A 25,988-nucleotide genomic window follows, 5' to 3' on the forward strand; every position below is an offset into this window, starting at 1 on the left:
CTGGCTATTTTCCGTGCTGTAAAAAATGCCTTTACTTTCACTGTGGTCATCAGCTGATGGGCCCCCCTCCCCAAGACAAATCAACTGACACTGACCGCTTACTCCTGTTCTCCTCTGCTTGGCTATTTTAGGTCATGCGATCCACAGTCAAGGCTTTATCCCTCTGTGTCACATGTCTAAGCAGTATAGTGGAATACTAAGTGATTAATCTTGTCAAGTATGGTATGAGAAATATAACAGTGGCCACTTGAGATTATCAGAGCCACAGAATTTCAGGGATTCCAGAATTGAAAAGTTAACATAGTGATTAATATGACTCAAGTACTGATGAATCTGATACCCAAGGTTCCAAACAGGTAAGAAATGAGGATGAACAGTATTAAAAGGAAAATGCAGGTCAAAGGGGAAGGGAGACTGGAGGGTCATATTTAGGAAGCATGAATAGGAGTTGCTGGTCACAAATGAGAAATGTGAGAGTGAATATAGCATTTGGACGATGAAAAGAGTCCAAGTATTAAAGATTTGAGATACGCCAAACAGGATTGGCCGAGGAACGGAATATGAAAGCAATGAGGGTAATGGTGGCCTGTGGACAGAAAACAGAAGGAGCAATTTTCCATAAATTAGACAACATGCATGTACAGGCTGGATGACAAAGGTGGAGAAAGTCATTTAGGATGTACAGACAGTACAGATGTTAATGCTTTGAGGCAGAAGGCGGTAAAGGGACTGTGGTTACTGATAAAGGGTATGGTAAGGAAAGGGAAACAGAAAATGAGATGTACATAAGCTGGATGAAAAAAGCATGTTACAGGGTTGCTAAAGAAAAGAAGAAATAAAAGTAAAGGAAAAACAGAGAAAAGGATAGTAAAGATGAAAGTGAGATTATTATCAGAGGTAACATGCAAGTTATTACAGTATCAGTTCATCTAGAAGGCGGATCCTAATCATTGGGTGTATATAATTAGTTTTATCCCCCCCCCCCTTAACCTTAAACTGGCATTTTTTTTTTCTTGAGAGCTTCCACAGTCAGGGACATATGGGCCCTACAATGCTATACATCATGAAGTCATGCTCGATACTATTAACAGTCTTCATTCCTAAGCTTGTCAGTTGACACTCAACCACTGAATGAACAGAAAAGGGAATAAAGACAGGAGTTCTGCACTGTTTACAATGACATGTAAATGCAGAGATATCCTACTAACAGGGAACTGTACAGCAGCCACAAGTATAAGTCAAACCTGCCACATCTTTAAGAAAATGCAAAGAGAAACACGTCACAGCCCTCTGAATTCAAAATGTGAATTGTCTGACTATTGAATATATTTTCCTATGCAGAGGAACTAGCCCTATGTACTAGAAGGCAAAATGCTTAGAATGTCTGGGCACCTTTCCTTTCTCCTGTGTTGCCTCTTAATTTTGCCCAGGAGGGCAAAGTATACTTTGTTACAAGGGATAACTCCTTTGGTGAAAGATACCTCACACATCTACCTTCATGTGGGGTCTGGTCTTGGTTCTTTTTTTTTTTTTTTTTTAGAGTTTAAGGACAAGAAAGCCTGCCCATACTTCAGCTGGCTGATGCATAGCTGTCTCCTAGAAGGTTAACGGTGAGGGCTGTGGCCACAACTAATTGTGAATAATAATGAACATTAAGCCCAGAGGATGCAGGAGGGCTGCAGCCTGGACCATCCACTGCATCCTCATCCAGGATGCTAGACATAAGACCACCTAGGACCCCAATGCAAGCAGACATGACAGACGCTGAAGTCTGTCTAGCTCTGCCCAGATATAGACACTCCTTTAAATCAATTTTGGAGGGGACTCCAGCAAACTTTTGGGCATCTACTTGCAACATGTAAGCACAAGAACACCTACGTCAAATATGCTATCATGGAGTCTGCCAACAGAGGTGTCGAAAGCCAAACATCCTGGTAAAGAAACACACAAGAGTCTTCTTTTGCAAGGGTTCTGTCATAATGGCTAGATTCATGGTAAACACACTGTGAAGACAGAAGAAAGCAAATAGCAATGTTTTGTTTCAAAATGATACGTATTCAGAGCAATCCAAACGAACCTCTTGTGGAACCAGACACAAAAGTGCCAAAAAGCATTCAGCATGTGAAGTGACATCATTAAACACCTTGCAGCAGCTGCATGATCCCATTGGAAAGCATCACCTGAAACTGCATTTGCAATCTTACTATATCAAGTGATTTATTAGGGGGACATTCTTTTTGGGTCATAGTTCATTTTCTCTTCTATTCCAATCCAGATTTATAATTGCTAGGAATATCCAGTCCTTAGAGGCATACACCCTACACTAGTTCAAGCTATGATATGCTACACTAGGGAGGACAGCCAGCCGGCTTGCTTGCAGCTACTAAGCAAACACAAATCCTGCTGACCATGCTTTTCAACCTCTTAGAGCAAGAAATGTGAACAAAGCCATAAGTAAAAGTGGGACAAAGGTCCAAAAATAGGGACAATTTTTTTAAATATTGCTCTTGCAAACTTAGAAAGTTGATAGAATAACAGGTTTTGCATTATCATGAATTTTCTGAAGGGTATGAAGTCTGAAACTTAAATGTCTGTCATTATTTTCTAACTTAAATCTTTAATGATTTGTCACTAATTTGCCACAAAAACACAATTTTATGAAAAATTTGATCAAAAATATGAGGCAAAAATCTGAACAGTCTGCAGAAATATGCCAGTGTGTGCCGGCCATAAAGCCTAGCAGCCCTGAGTCACTAAGCTGCTGGCCAGTTGGTCTAGTTGTCCAGCCTGGGTTACCTAGGAAAGCTCTGTTGAGAGAAAGCTGGATGTAAAAACCAATCAACTTGCCAAACATGAACTGAGAATTGCTACACAATGTAGTTTCACTGACAGGATGTAGCTTGGAAGTGAATGACATGATGCTACGGGGGTGGCTGGACATCCTATGTATCCGAGAGACAAAAGGGAAAGGCAGTGCAGCAAAGTCACTTGGCTTGGGATCCAGAATCTACTACTCAGGAGGAGGACAGGCTAGAAATGGTGTGAGAATTATAGTAAGAGAAAGGCTTCAGAAGGCAGTAAGGGATATCATCAGAATTAGTGACAGAGTCATAGCAATCAGACTCCAGTATAACGAAAGGCCAGTATTCATAATCTCAGCCTGTGCTCCACAGAAGGGTTGTGATAGTGAGGAAAGGAGTGCATTCAGACAACAGTTGCAGGACATTTATTGGTGTTGATAATGGGTGACTTAAATGCACATATCAGAACAAGCAGAATAGGATATGAGGACTGCTTGGGTCCACATGGATGGGGCAACAGGAATAAAGGAGGAGAGGCCATTCTAGACTTCTGTCTGGCAAATGGCTTGATAGCAGCCAACACGTGGTTCAGACAAAGACAGTCAAGATGACATACAAGAGTGGCCAACATGCAACTCAGATAGACTTCCTCCCTAGTAAGGAAAAAGCACTGGGGTAGAATCAATGATTGCAAAGTCATCCCCAGTGAAACAGTCGACCTATAGCATAAACCACTGGTTGCCACAATCAGCTACAAGCAGTGGTCAGAGAAGGCTCTAAGGTCAACAGATACCAAGCTGAAGACCTGGTAGTTGACTGGAGAGAAAGTACAACAGTTCAAAGAATTACTCAGCCCTCTAGTACCCCTAGAAAAGGAGGAAATAGATTCAGTTTAAGAATGCAGCGACTCAAAACAGCATCTGTGAGGAGTACAGAAATGAAATGTGGCGGAGCCAGGTATGGAAGTAAGGTACATAAGGAAAGCTGGTGGTGGAATGCAGAACTCCAGGAAGTCATTAAAGTTCCTGTGTATCTCTGTCTCCCAGATCCTGTCTTTGCTTCATTTCCAACATACTCACAATTCCTCTAGTCAGCGCTTGTACTCTTTTTTCCTTTTCAAGCACTTTCCATTGAAACACTGGAAATGGTTTCACTGGCACATTCTCTCTGTGGTCTTTATTACTAGAAGAACAAGAAGCAAAATCTCCTTCCATTTTATAACTAACTTTTTGTTGAACAAACTTTTGTATTTCCTCCTTAGCATGTACTGCATCAAAAAAATTATTTTATCCTTCCAGGAAAGAATATTTTGTATTTTGAAGATAGCTGGATACAGCAGTTTGAATCTCACACCTGATTCTCAACATTCTTTGAATCACGTGTGGAATACATTTACTCCTCTTCTGCCTGGTGTACAATGAGTAATCATTCTCCACAAACACTCTGCTGTCTCCCACTTTTAGTACTTTATTCTTCTGCCACAGTTTTGTCAGACTCAACTTCTGCTGCTGCTAGGATAGCATTTTTACTATTAAAGGTCTAGGTTGCTTTCTTATAGCCAGGTTTGGAGCATACATACAATGTGCCCTTTCAATTAACAACTCTTGCTGTGGAATATCAGGCCAGTTGCTTATTTGTGCTTTCAGAAAATTAATGCAGTCTGTTCCTTCCAGCTTCTCTGGTACAGTTGAAGATCTCAGCTTTTCCACACATGATCTGTCCTCTAATTCTATTTTTTTAAACATCTCTTCTTGAGCAGTATCATATTCAGCGAGGCTTTTCTTCATTTTGACCTCTGACTTTTGCCATTTCATTACCTAATCTGAATATCTGTTTAAAGCTTCTTCCATTTTTCCAGCCTTTTGTTGTTTGAGTGAATATACCTCATCAGTGTTTCATTTATTTTAACCAGGTCTGTGTGCAGTTGTCTTACACTTTCCTCTAGGTTACTGGAAGTCATGTCTGGAACTTCAACTGCTTTTTGCTGAAAAACTGCAGTACTTCTCCCAGTCAGTGTTTCTTCCTCACCTTTTGTAGTGGATTTTCTTTCAGGTCCTCTGTATTTCTTCCTGGCATCCAGACAGTGCACTTACTAGCCAGATACTGAAATTTATCAAGAAACACAAAAGTCCAAGTGTTTACATAGGTATTTTTTATACCCCAAGCAGACTCCAAAGAATTTTTCCTCAGGTGGATAGCAAATGTTGGAGGTGTGATGGGCAAGAAAAAGGTGGGTGGGAACATGTCTTTTGGGAGTGTAGTGAGCTGGTAGACTTTAGGGATTCCCTGCAGACCACTCTGTCGGAGATGCTCAGTGAGGGGACTGGATTGATTGGGGAAATTAATTTTTGAGCTATGACACAGAACTGAAATTGACTGCCCAGAAATAGTAAAGTAAATAATAATAGTAATAGTAAAGCCTTGCTAAATCTAATTATGGTGGCTGCCAAAAAAGCAATTACTAGAAAATGGAAATCAAAGTCTAGACCAACTTTACTAGAAGTAGCGAATATAGTAACAGAGATAAAACTAGAACTGGGATCTTTAGAAAAGGGAAGGAGCAACCTACATAAGAAAAAGTGGGAATTGTGGGAACAATATATGCACAGAAGGAACGAGGTTTAAGCAGCAAGATTTGGATGAGCCATATAATGCTTAACCGACAGGCTGGATAAATTATAAGTGATGTATAATGTTTGCAACTACAGTTATTTCTATGGTGTCTGTGATGCATGTTTGCAACTAATTGTGTCAGTGTTGTTTTTAATTGATATAAATGTAAGACTGAGTATATAATATGTGATAATTTAATAAAAAATGTTTACTGAAAAATAAAAATGTTTACTAGAAAAAAAAAACAGAAGTCCTCTGGCCTCTGCTGAGTTTCTGTTTTCACACTGGGAGAGCTAGAATTAAGCTGCTGCTCAATGTGCGGCCATCTCGGAAGTACCTATAACTCAGCCTGTTTTCCTAGCTACAGCATCAGAATAATCAAAATTACAGAGGGCCACTGGGAACACTCTACAGAGGCCATGATATAGATCTTACTCAACTCTTCCTCAATCTCAGCTTAAGCATTATACACTACTCCAGAGTCTGATCCACAATGCAGAACTAACTTAGACAAGCGAGACAGAAATTTGTGGTATATGAATCCTAAACTAGCAAAGGAGGATACCCCTCTTGTCCAGCATCCTGTCCAAACCTTGGACCCCTTTATGAAGCAGTAAGGAGAGAAGATGCTGTGATCTCCAAGACCTACAACTGAAGCAAAACCCCACAACAATCTGCCTTACAATGTTTATTAAGTATTTCAGTCCACTCTGCCTTGGATTGTGGAAGGTATCTACCTTCTTATGAGCAGATGCATCAAAATCTGCATGTTTTCAAGTTGCAAAAATAGCAGTCTTGAAAAACGTTACAAAACTGAGATAATCAGGGCTCCTCCTTTCCCATATACTCTCAAATATTTGTCATCCCAGGGATTCCATACACTGGCCAAGTCTCTTGCCTCCCCTAAACCTGGACCAAAGCACTAAAGGCAGTGGTGTCTCCATATTCATAAAGGATATGCACACCTCCGGACTAGTAGCCCAACATAACGCCTCAGGGATACTTCAGGTACAACTAACACTGTACTAAAAGTGGGAAACTGCAAACCAGGTTGTAGCCTGCTATAGATCCCCCACCATGTCCCAAGACTCCCACTCCACATTCCTAAACACTGGAAAATATTAGGTTGCAACCCAATACCCTTATACTGGGAGACTAACTACTCCTCCATTAACTGGATAAATTACTCATGTACCATACCCCTCCATTAACTGGGAAAATTACTCATGTTCCAACACACGTGCTCAACGTTTTCTGGAATTCATTAATTCCAATGTCCTGGACCAACTCATTCTTACCCCCACCAGTGGTAGAAACATCCTTGACCTGGTCATTACTAACATGGGTGACTGTTGCTCTACACCAGTAATCAACTCATCCCTGGTCAGATCTGACCACAAGCTAATCATCATAGATATCCACATCCCCCTCACCCCACCCCCCCAAAGGAAACCACCGTAAAAAAAACTTCTCCAAAGCCAATTTTTGGGTTCTAAACACAAAGGTGGCTAACTTCACGACACCCATGCAAATGGCAACTACGTGCATGACTGCTGAATTATACACCAATGGACTGTATGAGCACATACACAAGTGCATGGAATGGGCCATACCAAACAGAACCAAGATGCTCTCCTCCACAAAAAGGAAGCCAATCTGGTGGTCTCCCACCATAAACAAACTCTACAACAGAAGGAGAAAACTGCTACAGAAAAGGGTGAAGTCCCAAGACTGGAAAAACTCCTTTGTTAGCCTCAGCAAAAAATTGAGATCCATCATCAAATCCTCTAAAGCTAGCTATGAAAACAAAATTGCTGCAGGTTCTAAAGACAACCACAAGGCATTTTATAGCTATGTCAAGAATCTATGAGTTACAGCACAATATACAGAACCAACTGAAATTGCCAACATATTGCCTACAGGTTCAGTGCAAACTTTACCCCCTTTTCACCCCCTAAAGGGCCTATCACAATACCTGTGGAATGCCAAGTCCCTATTATCATGGCTACACAGAGAAAACCCGCACTGTCCAAAGCTAAGAATACAGCTTCCATGGGACCTGATGATATCCCTGGCTGTGTTCTACATGAATTACAAAGTGAACTGGCACCACACCTGAGTACCCTGTTCAATCACAGCCTTATTTCAGGCTTTATTCCTACCAAATGGTGCACTGCTACAGTCATCCCACTCCACAAATGGGGAGCAAGTACAAACCCCGTGAACTACTGCCCCATTAGCCTGATGAGTCTGATATGGCTATGGAGCGCATCATTATGGATCTTACAAATAAGGACATAGGGAATCTTCAAACTCTGGACCCCACGCAGTATGGGTTTGTAAAAGGTAGATCATGCCTGCTCAACATGATAGACCAAGTCTGTCACTAGAGCTGCGGATCAGGGCAAGGTAGTTTACATAGCCTACCTTGATCTTGCCGAGGCCTTCAACACCATCCCTCACTCAGGAATCATAGATAGACTCACTAAATTAGGCATAAACCCCTATGTAATAAGGTGGGTTGCCAACTGGCTCACTGATAGAACCCCACATTGTGAAAGTAGCAGACTCCAAATCTGACTACCGACCAGTTACAAGTGGTGTCCCACAGGGATCGGTCCTAGGTCCTCTCCTGTTTGGCATCTACTTCTCTGAAGTTCAAGCCAACACAAAGGGACTCTGGCTGACCAAGTTCGCAGATGATTGCAAACTGGGAGTCATTACTGACTCTCCAACTGATGTAGACATTCTACAAAAAGACCTCACTGACAGCAATGACTGGTGCCAGAACCATGGCCTTAAGCTCAATGCCAAAAAGTGCATTGTCATTCCCTTTGGGAAAAATTCGGTGCCCATGAACTTCCACATAGGCAGTAGTCCACTAAACACCGAAGGTGTGATAAGAGACCTGGGGACACAGGATGACAGCAACCTCTCCTTTGGTAATCACATTGCCACTGTAGTCAGAAAGTCCTTCTAAGTGGCACATCTACTTACAAAATGTTTCTCATGCAGGAAGAAAGAGGTCATAATCCCTCTCTACTCATTCCTCATTAGAACTATTATAGAATACAATGCCCCATTTGGTATGTACCTCACTAGACACCTACAATAACTGAAAAGGCCACAAAAATAACTCAATAAGAGGATCTTAGGACTTAGACACATGCCCTATATGGACAGACTCAAAAAACTCCAGATATACTCTGCCTCTTATCACCTACTTAGAGGCAATCTCTGCTTGGCCTACAAAGCCATGTCTGACCCAGAGCTGCTAGATACGCTACACCCAAAGAAATCCCAATCCCCTGCCACATGCCCCAGGGACCTTAACCTCATTACCATAATAAATAGAACATGCTGGAGGGACAGGTTCCTAATGCAGAGACTTCCCATACTCTGGAACAAACTTTCCACATTCATGTCAAGCAGAGAACTTCACTGGCCCTCTTTAAGAGGGATCTTGACAAGTGGGTGGGCAATAGGAAGTTCACCCTGGGGATCACTTCAGTGGCCTTGCTTGACAGAGGCACTGGGAAGTAACTTTGGGGGACATGATGCCAGGGAATCTTCTTGGGCTAGGCTTATATAGGCTCCAGGGCTGTTAGCCTCATACACACCTATGAACCTATTATAAAGGTAAGGAGACCACAGCCTTATCCGTAAAGGACATTGTGAGCTAGATGATTTATCCAAAGAAGGGGTCTAATATTTTGAGGAGGGCTACAGGAAAAGGATATCTCAATTTCCTTCTGCATCTCAGAGAAAAGGACACTAAGGTCTTCAGTGTATCCTTCCCATTTTCAGGACACAAGTAGAGAGAAAAATGCTTCCCTAATCCTACCTCTAGGATGGGCTGAACCACGCTCTACCAATGTGACCATGATTAGGCATGGAATGGAGAAGTATTTAAGGTCAAGTAATAGGACTGACTCCAGGGAATGTTCTTACCGGAGGCAGTGATTTGTTTGGAAAGGTCTGTTAAGGGCCTTTTTATCAGATCATGTTCTTCAAGGCTACACCCCACATCTGGAAAGACAGGCCGCAGTACCCATAAAACATCAAAGAACTACAGACAGGTCCCATTAGACATCAAAGAACTGACACACATCTAACACTTGGAGTAGTCCACATGGTTCTGTTAGTGCAGGAAGACCAAGCAAATTTCCTTAACTTGGCCAGGCAAATCATGTTGCATTCAGGGGGTTGCCTGAAAAGGAGCCTTTGGCCCAAGTGCTACCAGACAACCTGTATGAATTCTGGAGAATGACTACATGGCCTTTCACTTAATTGCATTTTATTGAATCACAGATCACGGAAAAATAATTTTGTTGAATCAAAGTTGTAGAAAACTTCAAACAGAGCAAAAGAACGTTTTAGGAGGGGGTGAGCAGCAAAAGTACTTTTTTTGCAAGGGGGTAACCCCCTGGCAGCAGCTTTCCCCTCCACACCTGTTTACCTAATTATACACTAACCCCATGGTCACATAACCATGGAGAAAACAGAAAAGACCACAGTGAATCACTTCTGAAGGAAAAATGCAACCTGCACAAGCAATGAATATCTACAGGTCGCAGCAATCACCTTTCTGACAATTAAACAGATAAACATCTACATATATTGCTACATACTTAGAACCTATTACATAGTTTCTAGAGTTTTCTATGAATTGTGACAACAAAAATTAGTGTCGAATGAATTGTATTCAATTATTTGTGATTTAGCCAAATGGCATTCAATCAAATGCATGAATCCCTTACCATAGGATCACAGGATTATAGGAGGTTACTAGGTTAACAGCCCCAGGGTCCCTTACAAGCCTAGCCAAGTTTAACCTGTGTTCCCAAGGGTGTCTGGTTCAAAAGAGACACAGGTAGAATCCCTGGGGTGAATTTCCAGTTAGCCATCCAATCTTCCAAATTTCTCTTAAATAGAGCCAATGAAGGGCTTTGTTTAACATGAACAGGAATAGGAAGCTTGTTCCAAAAATAGGGCAACCTCTGTGAGACAAATCTGTCTCTCCAGCAAGTTCTGTTGATATCACATACCAGGTTTAGGTTCTTTGAGCGAGTGACCTGTGTCTCATTTGACTTGTGAATGTGCATCATTTTCATTAAAGCTGAGTAAGAGTGCAAGGCGCAGGATGCCTCTGAGTAGTCTGTACAACACACAGTAAGGTGACTGAGTTCAATCTGTTCACATAAGACAGATCTTGAGGACCCTGAATTTTCTTTGTGAGGAACCTTTGTAGTCTCTCCAATTGCTGCAGGTGTTTGGAAAGGAACATGCCAAAGGGGGGAGTGTCCTCTATTATTGGCCTGACGAGGAAAGAGTACGAGGGGGGGGGGGAGTTATAACCTCTTTTTCTGGAGGCAATGCCCTTACTTATGAGATGAGCAATATAAGATGCCTTTCTTACCACTGTGGAGGCATGATGATCAAAGTTAAGGCTGCTGTCAACCTTTGTGCCCAGATATCTCATGACTGACTGGGTGCTTAGGGTATTGCTAATGATGTGGTAGTTTGCAAGAAGATCACCCTTGCCAAAGGGGGTGATAAACTTAATGCAAAAAATGCATTAAGACCATGACTTTGGCACCAGTCATTAGTCTGTGTAAGACCTTCTTGCAGGATGTTGACATCGCTAGGGGTTTCAAAGATCACTCACAGTCTGCAGTCACCAGCAAATTTTGTCAACTGCAGTCCTTTAGTTTTAGCTGTACTTCAGAGAAGTAGATTCTGAACAGTAGAGGTCCTGGAACCAATTCCTGTAGAATATCACTGGTTATGGGTCTGTTCAATGAGGTGGGGTCCCCTATTTTGACCATATGTGTTTTCTAGTGAGCCATATTGCAACCCACCTGACAATATATGGGTTGATACCCAGCTGGGTTAGTTTATCATGTATTTAACATAGAACTCATGGGATCACACCTCAGGTTCAGGATGACCATAAGACAAAAGGACAAGCAGTGTGGGCACACCAGGCTACATCTTGTAAAAAGTAAATATGGGGAATTACTCAACCAGAGGGAAAGACAGCTTGACTTTTTTTAAAATAAAAATATCAAAACTAAATTATCAAACTCACATATTACAAATTTAATGAAGGATGTTTCCCTCCATGAAATTAAACAGATAAAAAAATCTTAAAAATAATAAAGCCCCAGGTCACGATGGTTTAACCCCTAAGGTCATTGTTGGGGGCTGCTAGCTCTCGCAGGCATCCTGACAGTCAGAGGCAAGCTGAACCTCCCCCACTATATGAAGTGGAAGAACTGGCAGAAAGGGAAGCCCACAAGGTTACGTTAGGGGCAGGCTTGTCTTGAGGAGTGTGACCAATGTTCAGCCTCCTGCTCCTCTGCTTTCATTTGATGCCATAGCATCAGCAACTCTGGTTCACCATGCTGAAACACTGGAACTAAGATTATATTTGATGTCATACACTCACCCAGATGACAGAGACAGTGCAGGTGGTGTGGATCCTGACCTACAAAAAAGAAGCAATGTCTTACCATAACATTCCATCTGTGCTGTCGAGCTTCACTAATCCTTGACTGTGGGCTCAGTTCTGAGACTCAGAACCGAGTCGGCCATTTACTTAAGCTCGTGCCTTCCAAACTCTCGAGCCAGGCTCTACCCATAATGCTCATCTCAAAATTACCTCAGATCGAGTCTGCCCAACATAGTGGCAGACAGACATGCAGAAAATATAGTAATAATATTAATAATAATAAAAAACATAAAAGTCAGAGGCCAGATATGTGTTCGTAATATGATGCCAGCCATGGAAGAGTCGGTCCAATAAGAGTCTCAGGATGGGGAAAGAAGGGGGGGATGTTACGGATTAGTGAAGATCGACAACACAGATGGAACGTTATGGTAAGACATAACTTCTTTATCTGATGTTGCCAATCTTCACTCAGTCCCCGACTGTGGGACAAAGTCGCCAGCTACTTTAGTCTTGGGAGGTTTCATGGAAGAATGTCCCTAAGCACCACCGAACAAAATGATACAAGTCCCCTCGAAACCTGATTCAATTTGTAATGAGTGACAAAAGTATGTGGAGAAGACCAAGTGGCCACTGCACAAAATGTCATCCAAGGATGCTCTGCCATGAAAAACTGCAGAAGTTGCTACTGTTCTGGTTGAATGGGCTTTAACTGGGAGTGGTAGTTGGAGCCCTTCCAACTAACAAAAGTAATACAGTCTCTAAGCCATTTTGCTAAGGTAACCATTGAAATTGGATTACCTAGAGATAGGGAAGAAAATATAACAAACAACTGATCAGATTTTCTGAAATCCTTTGTTCTGTGAACTTAAAAACAAAGTTGTCTGTGGATGTCTAGCAAATGAAGGGAATACTTTCCTTTACTTGTAAAGTTAGGGAAGAAGACAGGCAATTGAAGAGTCTGATTTACATTGGCTTCTGAAACCACCTTTGGTAAAAAGGATGGATTGGGCCTCATTACAACTCTATCTTTGTTGAATATTAAATCTGGAAGTCTGCAGGATAAGGCCTGAAGTTCAGATACTCTTTTGGCAGACATAATAGCCACTAAAAATAAAGTTTTCCAAGCTAAAACTTTGAGTCACAAGTCACTGATGGTTCAAAGAGAGATGATGTAAATGACTGTAGGACTAATGTTAGATCCCAAGGAGGAATTGGTTCTTTAAATAGGGGGGTCTTAACATCAGCAGCCCCTTTAGGAATGATTTGCAAAGATTGTGGGACATTAAAGGTGAACCATTGAATCCCATATGACAGTTCAAGACTGCCGCTAGATGAACTTTAATTGTTGATGCAGAGGAACCAGACTGATAGAGGCTGGCCAAGAAATCCAAAACCCTGTAAACTGGGGTTGAATAAGGATCGAGTTTGTTAAGAGCCCAGTTTGCAAATTTTTCCCATTTACTTTGCTAAAGTTTCCTAGTTGAAGGTTGGTGATGAGCCACAATTATTTGGACAGGACAGGAGAGGATAGGGAAGGATGCCTGGTAATCATTGGAATTGGAGAAGCCACTCAGTGAGCCTCAGATGTTGGGGATTCAGATGAACCATACCTTCTGGATGGGAAACCAGATCTGGAGCTGGATCCAGAATCCATGGTTTCCGAACAAGGTGAGACCAAAGGAAGGGAAACCAAACCTGTTGAGGCCAGAATGGAGCAATGAGGATTATTATATTTTCCATCCTCTTGGCTTTCTTTAGAAACTGAGATATCAGGGGAGTTGGGGGAAAGGCGTAAAAAAGACCAGGGGCGAATCGTGAAGAAAAGCGCCTCTGGGTGACTCCACCTGAGGGGGGATTAGGGCAAAATAACTTCTGCACTTGTTGTTTAAGACTGAGGCAAAGAGATCGCAGCAAGGTTGGCTCTAGTGACGAAATATCTTTTTCACCACTACAGGACTGAGAGACCACTCATGAGGCATGAGAATAGTTCTGCTCAGCTTGTCCGTTATCACGTTGGAACTTCCCTGAATGTGCATTGCTGTGAGAAAGCAGTTGTGCCAAACTCTGAGGGCTTCTCGACACAATGGGTAAGATTTGGTTTCCCCTTGTTTATTGATATACCAGACCACTGACATGTCTGTTTGAATTGCTACTGTCCCTAGAGGAAGGGCATCATGACAGGCTTGCAACGCTAAAAGCACTGGCCTCATCTCTAGAATACTGATGTGCAAGTTGGCCTCTAGTTGGGACCAAGTGCCTTGGACTGTTCTTCCCAGATAATGCCCCTCCCATCTGAGAAGCATCCATAGTTACTATGGCTTGGGATTGGGGAAGAATGAAAGGTCATCCCAAGAGAGTCTGATTGGAGTGGAGCCACCACATAAGATTTTGTTTGCAGCAATTTGTAACAACGATTAGGTAAGACATTGGCTGGTGCATCAGAGACCACTGGGACGCAAGTAACCATTGCAGGATTCGCTTGTGATACCTTGCTAAGGGAAGAGGAGTTACTGTTGCTGCCATTGAGCTTAGCACTTTTAGGACTAATTTCACTGGCACTCTGTTGTTTCTTAGAATTTGAGAGACTTGGGATCTGATGCACTGCAGTCTTTCTGTATGAAGAGAAGCAATTCCTGTGACAGTATCTAAGCAGGCTCCAATGAAGTCTAAGTGCTGAGAAGGTTGTAGGCTTGACTTTTTGGAATTTATGCCTAGAGATGTACAAAGGTGTAGAGTGTAATCTCTTGCTCGTTCTAACTGATGACTGGTAGCAGCGGTAAGGAGCCAGTCATTGAGGTATGGAAAAACTCAAAAGCCCTGCAGTCTGAGATGAGCTGCAACCACTGCCATACACTTGGTGAACACCCTGGGGGCTTGGTGAGTCCAAAGGGCAGTGCTCCGAATTGGAAATGACTGGCTCCCAGCCGGAAGTTTAGAAACCTCCTGGAGCATTTATCCATTTTTATATGGTAATAGGCATCCTGAAGGACTATTGAGCATATCCAATCACCTTCATCCAAGAATGGAAGTATTGACTGTACCGAGAACATCTGGAATTTGGTTTTCTGAACTGCCTTGTTGAATTGGCTGAGATCCACGATGGGTCTCCAGTCCCATTTTTTTGAGCACTAAAAAGAACCTTGTGTAAAACCCGGATCCTGTTTGGTCTGATGGGACTTTTTGGATGAGACCTTTGTCCAGCAGTTTTAGAATTTCTACGACTGCTGCTTCCCTTTGACTGGGTGAAACATCTAGGAGTTTGTTCTGGGTCTCTGAAGGTAACGATAGTGGAATTTTGTAACCTCTGCATATTATTCCCTGCACCCATTTGTTTGTAGTTAATATCTGCCAGGCAGATTGGTGCACAGAAAGTTGTCCCCCGAGTGACTCCAGAGGAGGGCAATCAAGCCTCTGGTTCAGGGGCAATGACAGGAAGTACCAAAGAAAGATCCTCTGGACCCCTGGTTTTGTGGTCCATTTCTACATCTGGGCCAAAGTCTTCCATTTCTTCCCCCTTTGCCCCGGCGAAAGTCTTTGCCACGTGAATCCTGGAAAGGCCCTATGGATTTTAAACCATAATCTCTCACTTCTCTGGTTCCTAGAGTAAGGCCACTGTGGAGTGGAGAAACGTACGCCAGCAGCAGAAAGGGTCTTGCCATCTTTCTCACATCTGGCTAAAGTATCTTTTAACTTGGGACCAAAAAGGGTAGCTCCGTCAAATGAAGCACTGAAGAATGATGCTTTAAATGGCTCCGCAAAGTCACACAAGTGCATCCAAAAGCGCCTTCTAATGGCTATGCCTGAACTCGCTGCTCTAGTTGTCCCTTCAACTGCATGAGCAATCAGCCTCATGGACAAGTTAGAAACTGCATCAAGGGTTGCTAGCTGAATGGTAACTTTGTCCCATACCCCTTTCAGCTACTGCTGCTGAGAGGGTATCCGAGAGCTCCTCGATTAGACCTGTCTGTAACCTTGTAAAGTGTGCCATGTAATTCAAAGACCTAAGAGTGAAAGTTGTTGAAGCATAAATGCGCTTTCCAAACCTATCCAAAGTCCTACACTCCTTGTTAGGAGGATGAATAGACGGAGTTTCCGCAGCAAGTTCCTTCTTTATGGCTGTCACTATGGTGTCAACAGGTATGCCTTTAGACCAGTGTGGCTTGTCCTTGGGGGCTGATAGGATACGATCAGGCCTCTTGGGGATCAGCTCAATGGAGTCAGGGATCTTCCACGCCTGCTGAGCGATCAACTTAATGAGATCATCAGCGGGAGGAGAGATTCAAGAAGTAGAGGGTTGGGCACAAAAGGCCTCCAGGTATACAGACTCTTCTAAGGAAGGCTGGATGGAAGACCAACCACCCCTCTGTTTCAGGATTTCTAGGACGTCCCCATAGGAAACATCATCAGGAGGTGACCTGGGGAAACTTCCCCTTCATCAAAATCGGTATCTTTGCTGAAAGATTCCTCAGGGGAGTCTAAGTGCTTCCTCTTGCACTTCTTCACAGGTACTTACTTGGGGAGAATGATCCGGGGAAGTGAATGAAGAGGAAACCATCAAAGTGGGCCTATCCTGGGACTTGTGTGCCCTCTGTCCTGCTGGGGATGAGATGGATTGCAGCTCAGGTTGAGCGAATGTAGAAACTAGTCTCGACAGGAATGGTATGAACTGTGAGTCCCCAACAGACAAATCCTTCTCCATGATCCGGAAGCCCCCCCCCATAGAGAAGATGGGAGCCCGGAAATGAAACAGACTTCTTCAGAACCAGGGTCACACACTGCACTGAGGAGGTGACCTTTGAATCAGAAGCCTGGGACAATTATACAATTGTCGAGTTACCAAGGGACATGGACGGTTCCGAAGTTACGGAAACAGACTCCTGCACCCCGGACCTGGCCAGACAGTCTCAACCCAGGGAGGCCTCTGGTGCCGAAAGCCTGGAGGAGCTCAAGCCAGCTCTCACCGAGGACTCCAATGACTCAGTAGGTGTCGGAGGAGGAGGAACGGGTGGTAGTGTAGGTAGGCTGGTTCAGACACAGGAGTGGCTTGGAACTGAGGACAATCCTCTCGTCGTCAAGAGCTGATCCAACAGTCTCATAATGTCAGCCTCCGACAGACTCTTAGTGGATCGAATCAAGGCAGCTGAGGGAGACCTAGGGGGTCTCATTTTGAGGAAAGGGCTAGGTGGCCTGTCCTTAAAGGGGTCAATAGTCGGTGAATATTGTGTCCTTGGAGTAAAGGCAGCTTTGACTGTTCCAGCACCGAAATCTTTGTGCATGCCGAGGAAGTTTTCAGCTCTGATACTTTTGTAGGTGCCAAGTCAGATGTACCTTTCGGTGCCGAAAAACTCTTTGGCACCACAGGTCCTTTAGAAAACCTTCTTGGATGGTTCCGAGGTACTTGGAAGCGAAGAAGGTCTTTTCCTACTATAGTGGAAGAAGAGGATGATGACAAAGTCTTGGCTTCAGTTCTGTACCCAGAAATGGCCTCTTCAAGATCAAAGTCCTGTTAGTATCAATTTGTTCTTTCGCTCAGTAAGTGTACGGGACAACGGCTGTGTACTCTTAAAATCATTGAATAGGAGCACCAAGACAGGATATGATGTCGTTTAAAGAACTTCCTGTACATATTTAAAATGCTTTTTGGCGCCTTTTAGTGATGTTGTTCTGAGGAAGCTGCTTCTTGTTTGTAGCGGCGAAAAGGCATTTTATTTTAAAATAAATTGGCGTTCAAGATCTTCAGAGTATTTTTGTGGAATCTTTCGGTGTGTCTTGGATTAGTACTCGCACCTCGCGTTTTGGTTTTGCTTGTTTGTTCTTTTGCACTTGGTTTGAGAATACAATAAAAGATAGAGGAAGGGTTCAGCTTGGCAAGACAAAATGTTCATTTTAATTTTAGTAGTACTTAGTCTGGAAACTTTACTATGCATCTTATAAAGGCTACATGATATTTTATTAATTTTATTTTGAATTGCATTATACATTTCTAGTAGCTCAGATCACTGCAGAAAATTTTACCAGGACCACACTGTAGATAAATCAAAACAAACAAGAAAAAACTAAATAAAATGGCCAACACTAAAGCAATCAGGTAGCAATGTTTTAGAAAGTCTTAGGAACAAGTTTGATAACTAACTCATTGTGACAGCAGCATCCCTCAAAGTCTTTTACTGCTCTCTTCAACAATTTCAATACAATTATTTATTGATTATATGTTTTAGGCTGGTAAATATATGGCATAGTATAGAAGTGTCTATATATTTAAATAGAGAAGTCTTGTTCAATGAGATGCATGTAAGTTTTGAATTTGAATGGTGCACTGTTTAGATCAATGGTTTGAGGACTTTATTTTATTGTTCTGATGGAGTTTATATGTTTGGTGAATGAAAGTACTTAACCCTATATTTTATTATTTTTGATTAATGTTTTGTGACATGCCAAACAGCATCATTACTCTTATTTGTTTGAATTTCCATTAATGTGGGGTTAATACTGAGTACTGGGCTGTAAACAGGAGTCTGGCCTCAACTTTAAATCTTTTCATCAAGCCTGAAAGTTTGGACAGTACATGGAATAAGGGAATAGAGGCAAATTCCACACATGCATGATTACAAAGTGAATAAGATGAGCCGTCAAACAAAGGCTGCAAGGGAATTTGAATTCTAGCAAAGACAATGAACTGCCTCTGTGGTGCACAGTACTGAAGCCACTAACGGGATCAAGACAACTCAGGTCCAATTAGTGGACTGGGTACTCAAGGTGCAGGTAAAGGTGTGGGAATGACTGGTTGATGCCAGAACACCCTCCATGTGGGCAGAAAAGGTGTCCCAATCATTGCAATGTCAGCACCTGCTCAAAGAAGATGTGCAACAAAAAAAAATCCTCCCCCCCAATCACTAACTCCTACCATCCAAAGGACAAAAAGGTAAGGTTGGCTTCCATCACCTAAGATGCCACTGGATCCTTCCAAGAGACGGAGGACAATTATTATTTATCCCTGAAACATGGACAGCCCCATCAGGAGAGTGTAAGCACCAATGGTAGTACTTGGCAAAGCACCGAGATCTGCCAAAAGGGGGAGTCTGAAGGGAAAACAGTACCCTCCATGTATGCCTGGCTGGCAGCTCTCCTCAAGACTGCACTAACCTCTGTAAGTTTCACCAATATTGAGACTGTAAAGCAACAAGAAACTTCATATGGAGAGAAGGCCCACAGGAAAATTGTGGGGTATAAGGCAGCGAAGAGTGGCTCCGGAGACCAACTGGGTAATCTGAGGACCACTGGCTTCATAGGCAGTATGGCCAGGAAGCAAACAAAAACTTAAGACCCAATGCTTAGTAACACATTAATCAATCAGTTGTAAAAGATAACGATTACTAGTAGTCTGGTAACAGGTAAATTCTGACTAATTTAGAGTCGCATTCTTAACAGATTACCCTGTTCATGTATGGGGCAGGAAACAGAAACAAGACCATGTTGGCACAGTCATAATAATCACTTATTTCCCCATAATGAATAACATTAATTCATCATTCTTAATCTCCAGCACATTTATTTTCTGTGCCTTGGGTTTACTGAATCTTCCTCCAAGTTATTTATGGCAGTTAATGCGACTGATCCAGGGCTGAGTCTGAAAAAAGTGTTTCTAGATCAGTGTTTGTCCTCATTTAAAAATATAAAAAAAAATAAATAAATATCCTGACATTCACCCATCTATTCTCAGATTGCTTTCAAACGTGCTAATCAACAATTTGCCTTTCTGGCTTCCATTTGGACCATTAAAATGCACATTTGCATGGTGTTATCAACATAGTGGAGGACAGAGCACAGCCATTACATCAGCTTACTTTGTGTGCGCACTGAGGCAGCCACATACGAAGGCTGTACAGCACAATTCACTTTGGGAACTGTTAAATTTATTAACACTCATCCTGTAAATATTCGGCACTTTTACCCCACTATACTGCATCCTTGGAGGTAGTTTATAATAAGTAGGTATCGAGGCTGAAGCTTCTCTACATAATATTTTTTTACTGTTTTCATCTTAACTGATTCCAATGACATGAATTATGATGACCTGTACCGAATCCTTTCACTTCTTTTTTTAATCCAAGGAAGTAAAATATAATCGAGAAATCACTTGCAAGCATTTACAGTACAGTAAAGCATACAGTTATGAATACACATTTGTCTTAATCAAAATTCTAGTGGGTGCTTGCAGACACAGTGAGACAACTTTGTAGCTTTTTGTTTGTGAATTTGTGCATTACAGTTTTTACTTTTCCATGTCCTTCCTTAATGATGCGTAAACTTACTAACCTACAACTGTTTTTATTGGACATCTCTTAGGTACACAGGCAAGGAGGTTAGTATAAGTCAGTCCTTTGTGAGGGAATGCGGTTGAAAGGGAAAGCATTCTCAGCACTGACTAGCCATATATCTTATTTTACCCTTACCCTCACAATACTAAGGTAAGCACATGAATGCTTACAGGTGTGCAGATGGAAAACAGGTAGATTTACTGGCAAAATAGCATAAAGAATGCTAACGAGATGCTCTGTAAACTACAACACAGCAAAAAAGAATTTTTACTATATGCTTTTATGTCACTCTAGCATGCAGATTTCATGCTTCTGGGCCCCAGTTTGTATCTTTATTCACTCCCATGTAAATTTACAGGTGAAATAAAATTAAAGCATTACTTTCTAAATTAAAACTCAAGAAGATGCACATTAGAATTAAAAGGAAAACACAGTTTGACATATCACCAAGAAGCATTATTTAAACAAAAGTTTGAAGTTTTAACAGAATTATGAGAATATGGAAAACATATTTACCAATGGAAAAGCAGCCACTTCGCGGGAATATGGATGATCCCAGCTAGATGAACAAATACAAGCCAAAGTATGTGGAGCCATCTAATAAAAGAAACAATAAATGACCAATGGTGCAGAAAAGACATTTTTCTCATTGAATAAGCATTCTGCAACACTAAATGACAGAGCTGTAAACCTGTTAAGTTAAAATCAATGTTGTTGTTGTGTCTTTCAGCTTTTCCTGGTTAGGGGTCGCGCAGCGGAACTCCGGTCCACTAATGATTGGCAGTTGATTTTTACGTACCGAGTTGCCAGCCCTGACGCACAACCTTCAACGAAGGAACGCCCATTCATGCATGTCTCCACGCAGAAGATGCTCTAGCTGAGAGTCGAACCGGACAGCGTCTTACTGTGAGGCGACAACGCTACCGCAGCACCACCACCGCGGATACTAAGATAAAATCAATAAAGTTGCATAACTCCTGGAACTCTCAAACAGCATCAGACTCACTGTGTTGTACATCTAACATGTCAATTTCCACTTCGTACCTGAATATCACTGTTCCTTATGGGAATGGATGATGACGTGGAAAACTAGCAGTGGTAAGTCAGTCCTGCAAAAGCTAGAAGATTTTGCTGAGCAGATAAGCTGAAAACATGTCAGTCATAAAAGGGACCATAGCAATCAGGTTACTTACCTGCAATCATGCATTTATAATAAGTCAACATCATTGTGGCTGTTTCACTGAAATTGCTAATTCAAAGGATTCTTTGAAGCTGCAGTCTTCACACTGGTTAGGTGCAGCTCTGAGCTGCTATCATCTGATACCAAATGTGCATCTATATTACATGATTGAATGATCACAATAGCGAACACTCGTAAAAGCGAAAATGCAGCACATCAAAACCATTATTGTGGGGGCTGCACCTCCACACCCCCCGGTAAATATATATACCAACTCTGAGATCTTACTACAGTGAGGAAAAGGCAAATATTCCATTCTTCACTGTACCGCGATCCCACAAAAAGCACTTCGGTGTGCTGCATTTTCACTCTTGACAGCGTTCGCTATTGTGATCATTCGATCAAGTAATACAGACCCACCAAATGTCATCATTTCATTTACCAAGAGAGACTGAGTGAATTCCAGGTGTGTCACTTACACAATTCTCAGAAAACTTAGTGAAGAACTACACTTTGTAGTATAAAGAAAGCAGCCTACAACACCCATCTTAAGTTTTCTACCTGAAGGCATTTGAAAAAAAAGTACAGGGGAAAAGGAGTAATGAACCAAACTACTGTTGAACAGAGGCAGCTCCTAAATGCTTCAATCCATCCATGCATGGGTCCCCTCATATTATCTATGGTATGATCACAGTTCTCCTCATTTTGGGTAATATACAATTGTCAGCCATGGGACAGGCAAGGACAACCTCTAACCAAATGGGAATAGGTTAACTTGGGCACAAAAAGAGAAACTGACTAGGCTAAAAATGGCCTTCAAGAGCAGTTAGCCTAGAACTTACCTATGAACCTATAAATAAATGAATAAGATAAATAAAAGTAAAGAATCACACAGACTGAAAAAAGGGCAAAATGCAGTACCTGCTAGAAAAGCTTTGTTCAAAAACGCATTCAGGACAGTTACATTCTTGTAAATGCCTTACTCTGAACAGGTTCCTGTTGCAAGCAAAGTTAGCAGGCATAAGTCCGAAGCACTACAGTTAACACTCTGGAACAACAGTGCTGTCTTTTGGAGGTAAAGGACCCTGAAGAAATGGTTTCTTTGACTCTGCCCCTTAGAAACAATTCCTACCCCTTTTTCCTAGCAGAGGTCATCATGGTCTTGCTATATTGCCAGGTACACCTCTCACTTAGAGCAATCCGTGATGGTGCAGCGGTAGCGTTGTTGCTTCACAGCAAGAGGTTCTCTCGTTCGATTCTCGGCTGGAGTGCGGTGCGTGCCTTCTGTGTGGAGTCTGTATGTCCTCCCCGTGGTTGGATGGGGCATTCGAAAGACATGCGTAAATGGGCGTGTCTTAGTTGAAGGTTGGACGTCACGCTGGCACCTCGGCATTCGTGAAAATCTACTGCCAATCATTAGCGGACTAGAGTTCCGCTGTGGCGACCCCTAACCGGGAAAAGCCGAAAGACAAACAACAAAAACAACTGCTCACTTAGAGTGATCAACTATACTATTTACTTGGTATAAGCAATACTGCAACAAATGTCCATTTACATATGCAAAAAATACAACAACGTGTCTTCTGTTGTGGGGAACACCTGCAGACAAATCATGTGAGCCTAAACAAATTACTGGGTAACCTCAAATGGAAAAGCCATTACACGTGCATCTACTGATTTTTGGGCATCTCAGTCAGCTGCTCCCTTAAGCCAGGAATCTTTTAAGGTCTCTCATACTAGGGCTTCTTCACTGCAAGCTGTCACTTAATTTGTGATTGAGCGTTTTCTCCAAAGACAAGGAAAGACTACTTGTAGAAACAGATGCGGCAGAAGAAACATATTACAATGTCCTCACTTGTAAATCCAAGGAATAAGACCATGGTATTGCACCAAAACACACAGTTTAATACAATTTAGCATTTTTGTCCCAGTAATGTGGACTTCATCAGAATCTGTCCTCACTTGGGTGAGGGCATTGGCTGAGAATCCCTAGAAGATCTAGAGTTAATGGTAGGTACCTAAACAACAATCCATCTTATATGGGCTATTTCGACCAACAATTTCTCACATCTATAAATGCACTTCAAATGGCAGGATGATAAAAGGAAAATGTGATCAGCCAAGAACTTACTGAAGCATGACACTACCAAAGCCAATTCTAGCCTTAGAATCTGTGATTAAGCTATAATGTTTGTGTTAGAACACCAAGAAACTGCTTCATAAATGTTTTAATGACATCCATGATATCTGTTGCAGAAATGTATCAAGTGGACTATGGTTTCAATACATCCAGTAAAGAAATAACACATCTCTAATAACAGAAGAATAAAATGGGATAGCAGTGCAATGTACTCTGGCAATATCCCCTTCCTTAACTTCATTAGGTTAAGGATACTGTTATGTCCAATGAACTAAGCAGCTGTTTGGGATAGGTAACATCAAGAAACTCTTCTAACATTCAAGGTATTCGTAGGACCCTTTCACCAGTTACATTTAGCTGGAAAATTAAAGATAGGGCTATTCAAAAAAGGAAGCCCATAAGATTCTTTTGGCAGAATCTTGGGGTTAGTGTGAACATGAACCCTATATTTACAGATCACAAGGATGGTTTTCTAAGCCAAAAGCATTTGCAGTTCAAAACTCTAAGGTATAGTCTGAGATGATGCCACAAGTATGAAAAGTCAGAGCAAGACTCCAGAAAAGAAAAAAACATCCATTTTACATGATCTTGAAAAGGGTTTAAGATTCAAAATGTCTTACGTTTTTACTAAATGGGACTAACAGTTTTACCTTCCATCAAGCCATCATCTGAAAAAACTGGCAAGTAGTGCAGAATCTGAGTGATGGCAGAAGAAAATGGACTTACCCTCTTGGCAAATGCCCACACAATGACCTTCTTCCATTCTGTTGCATAACTGGATGAGTACTTGTGAGCTCCAAGAAGCAGGAAATCCATGTCAAATATGCTAATACAGCAAGGATTCAGAAGCAAAAGACGAGATACCTCTCCCGTTAACAGACAGGCAGATATATTTACATATACTTAGCCTTTAAGTGAATTGGGAATAAGTCATCAATTACTACAACTCAGAAAACCATATCTATTGAGGCCAGAATTCCCTGAAGAAAGGGTCCAACAGAAACTATATAAATGACCGTACTTCCCTTCACCAAGAAAAACAAGCGATTTTTTGACAACACTGCACCGTCTAGCTGAAGAGAGATACGTGCACAGTGCTTTGGATTTGCTCTGGCTATAAAAAAGGTCTATGTCTGGAAAAACCCAAATACAGAAGATGCCATAGATTTCATCCCAAAGTTTCTACTTTTATTTCCCCAAATGTTTTGGGTTTGTTATACCATGGCAGCAAGTGATCACATTCCTGAGTCAGGGTACTATAAAAGTTCATAAGTTTACTATTGTTTTAGTCTATAATGCTTGCCAAGAATGCTCTTCTCAGCACCTACAGTGTACTCAGAATTGCATCCTTCTGCAGTTTATACTGTGATATTATCAGTAACATATTTAAGCATGATTGCAAAATCTTATCTTAGCCCTATTGCTCCTACTACTATTGGAACTGTCTGGGTGTCTTTATCTCATATTGTTCTAGTGTCAGAATAAATATCCTGGCGTTTTATGACTAAGTTTCTCAAAACACACAGGACACTACAATGAATAAATATAGCTATTTCAATGATTACAGTTAATGCAATGTTGTCCTTTTGTCTGACTTCTGTAGCTGTTTTTTTTTTTTTTAATAACTTCAGTTTTAAATGTTGATAATGAATAATATCATGTGATTATAACTTCTTAATTTTCAGTGATTTTTTGTGGTTTACGTTTTCAGTGCTTCTCAGCTGCCTACATCTTGTAGCATTTTCACAATCTCCTACACAATGTCATGTCACACTGTTGACCCATTCAGTGTACACAGCCTCAGCTCTGAGTACATCACAACTAGCAACAACATGTACAACTCTTCCTAGTTCTGAACTGCAAAGCCAACATGCTGTGTTCATGAGTCGCCAGTAAAATTCAGGTCTATATTATATTGAACGCTTAAAAAAATGAACAATTAATAATCGACCCCATGTAAGCGAAAGCTCAGTACAGCGATTTTTTTCCAAGGGAAAAAAAAAAATCGCTGTTCCAAAAAAAAAAAAAAAAAAAGAAAAAAGAAAAAACATTGAAAGATACATAAAGTGGGGGCTTCACCCTCCACCCCCCCCTACTTAAATATACCAACTCCGAGATCGCACTACAGTGCTGAAAACGGCAAAGTAAAGTACAGTTGTGTACCTACCATAATGTAGATGTTCGAGTGCATTCACTGTTGCAGTCATTGCACTTGGGTTATCCTGCTGGCAGGCTACCCGCAGTCGGCCCGAATTCCAAAGTCTTAGTTCGGCGTCAGTTGCTGTCGCCTCTTCCCTGACGTCAGTGCACCAGGAGTATAAAAGATGCAGCCTACACCATTTTCTTCAGTTTTTCTTGCCCCAGATGTCAGGTGCCCCCAAAAGGGTAAGCTAAAAAACATTTCTTATAAAAGTATGCACTAAAATAAACAATACCTTCATCTACAAGCAAATACACCGCATAGGCTGTATAGGATAGAGAA

At 41.7% G+C, this 25,988-nt stretch overlaps 1 protein-coding gene across 2 annotated transcripts in view; it reads right to left on the bottom strand.

The window, feature by feature from the left end:
* Nucleotides 1-25,988, bottom strand: part of GLDC (glycine decarboxylase) — a 1,044,727-nt gene that overhangs the window by 16,368 nt on the left and 1,002,371 nt on the right. For both annotated transcript variants that reach the window (XM_044061077.1, XM_044061078.1), the window contains one exon: nucleotides 20,703-20,783. In XM_044061077.1, the coding sequence (XP_043917012.1) occupies nucleotides 20,703-20,783 (81 nt within the window). The remainder of the gene's footprint in view (nucleotides 1-20,702; nucleotides 20,784-25,988) is intronic.

This window comes from Protopterus annectens, chromosome 2.part0 (genome assembly GCF_019279795.1).
Source record: "Protopterus annectens isolate FY-2018-M chromosome 2.part0, PAN1.0, whole genome shotgun sequence".
Classification (NCBI taxonomy): Eukaryota; Metazoa; Chordata; order Ceratodontiformes; family Protopteridae; genus Protopterus; species Protopterus annectens.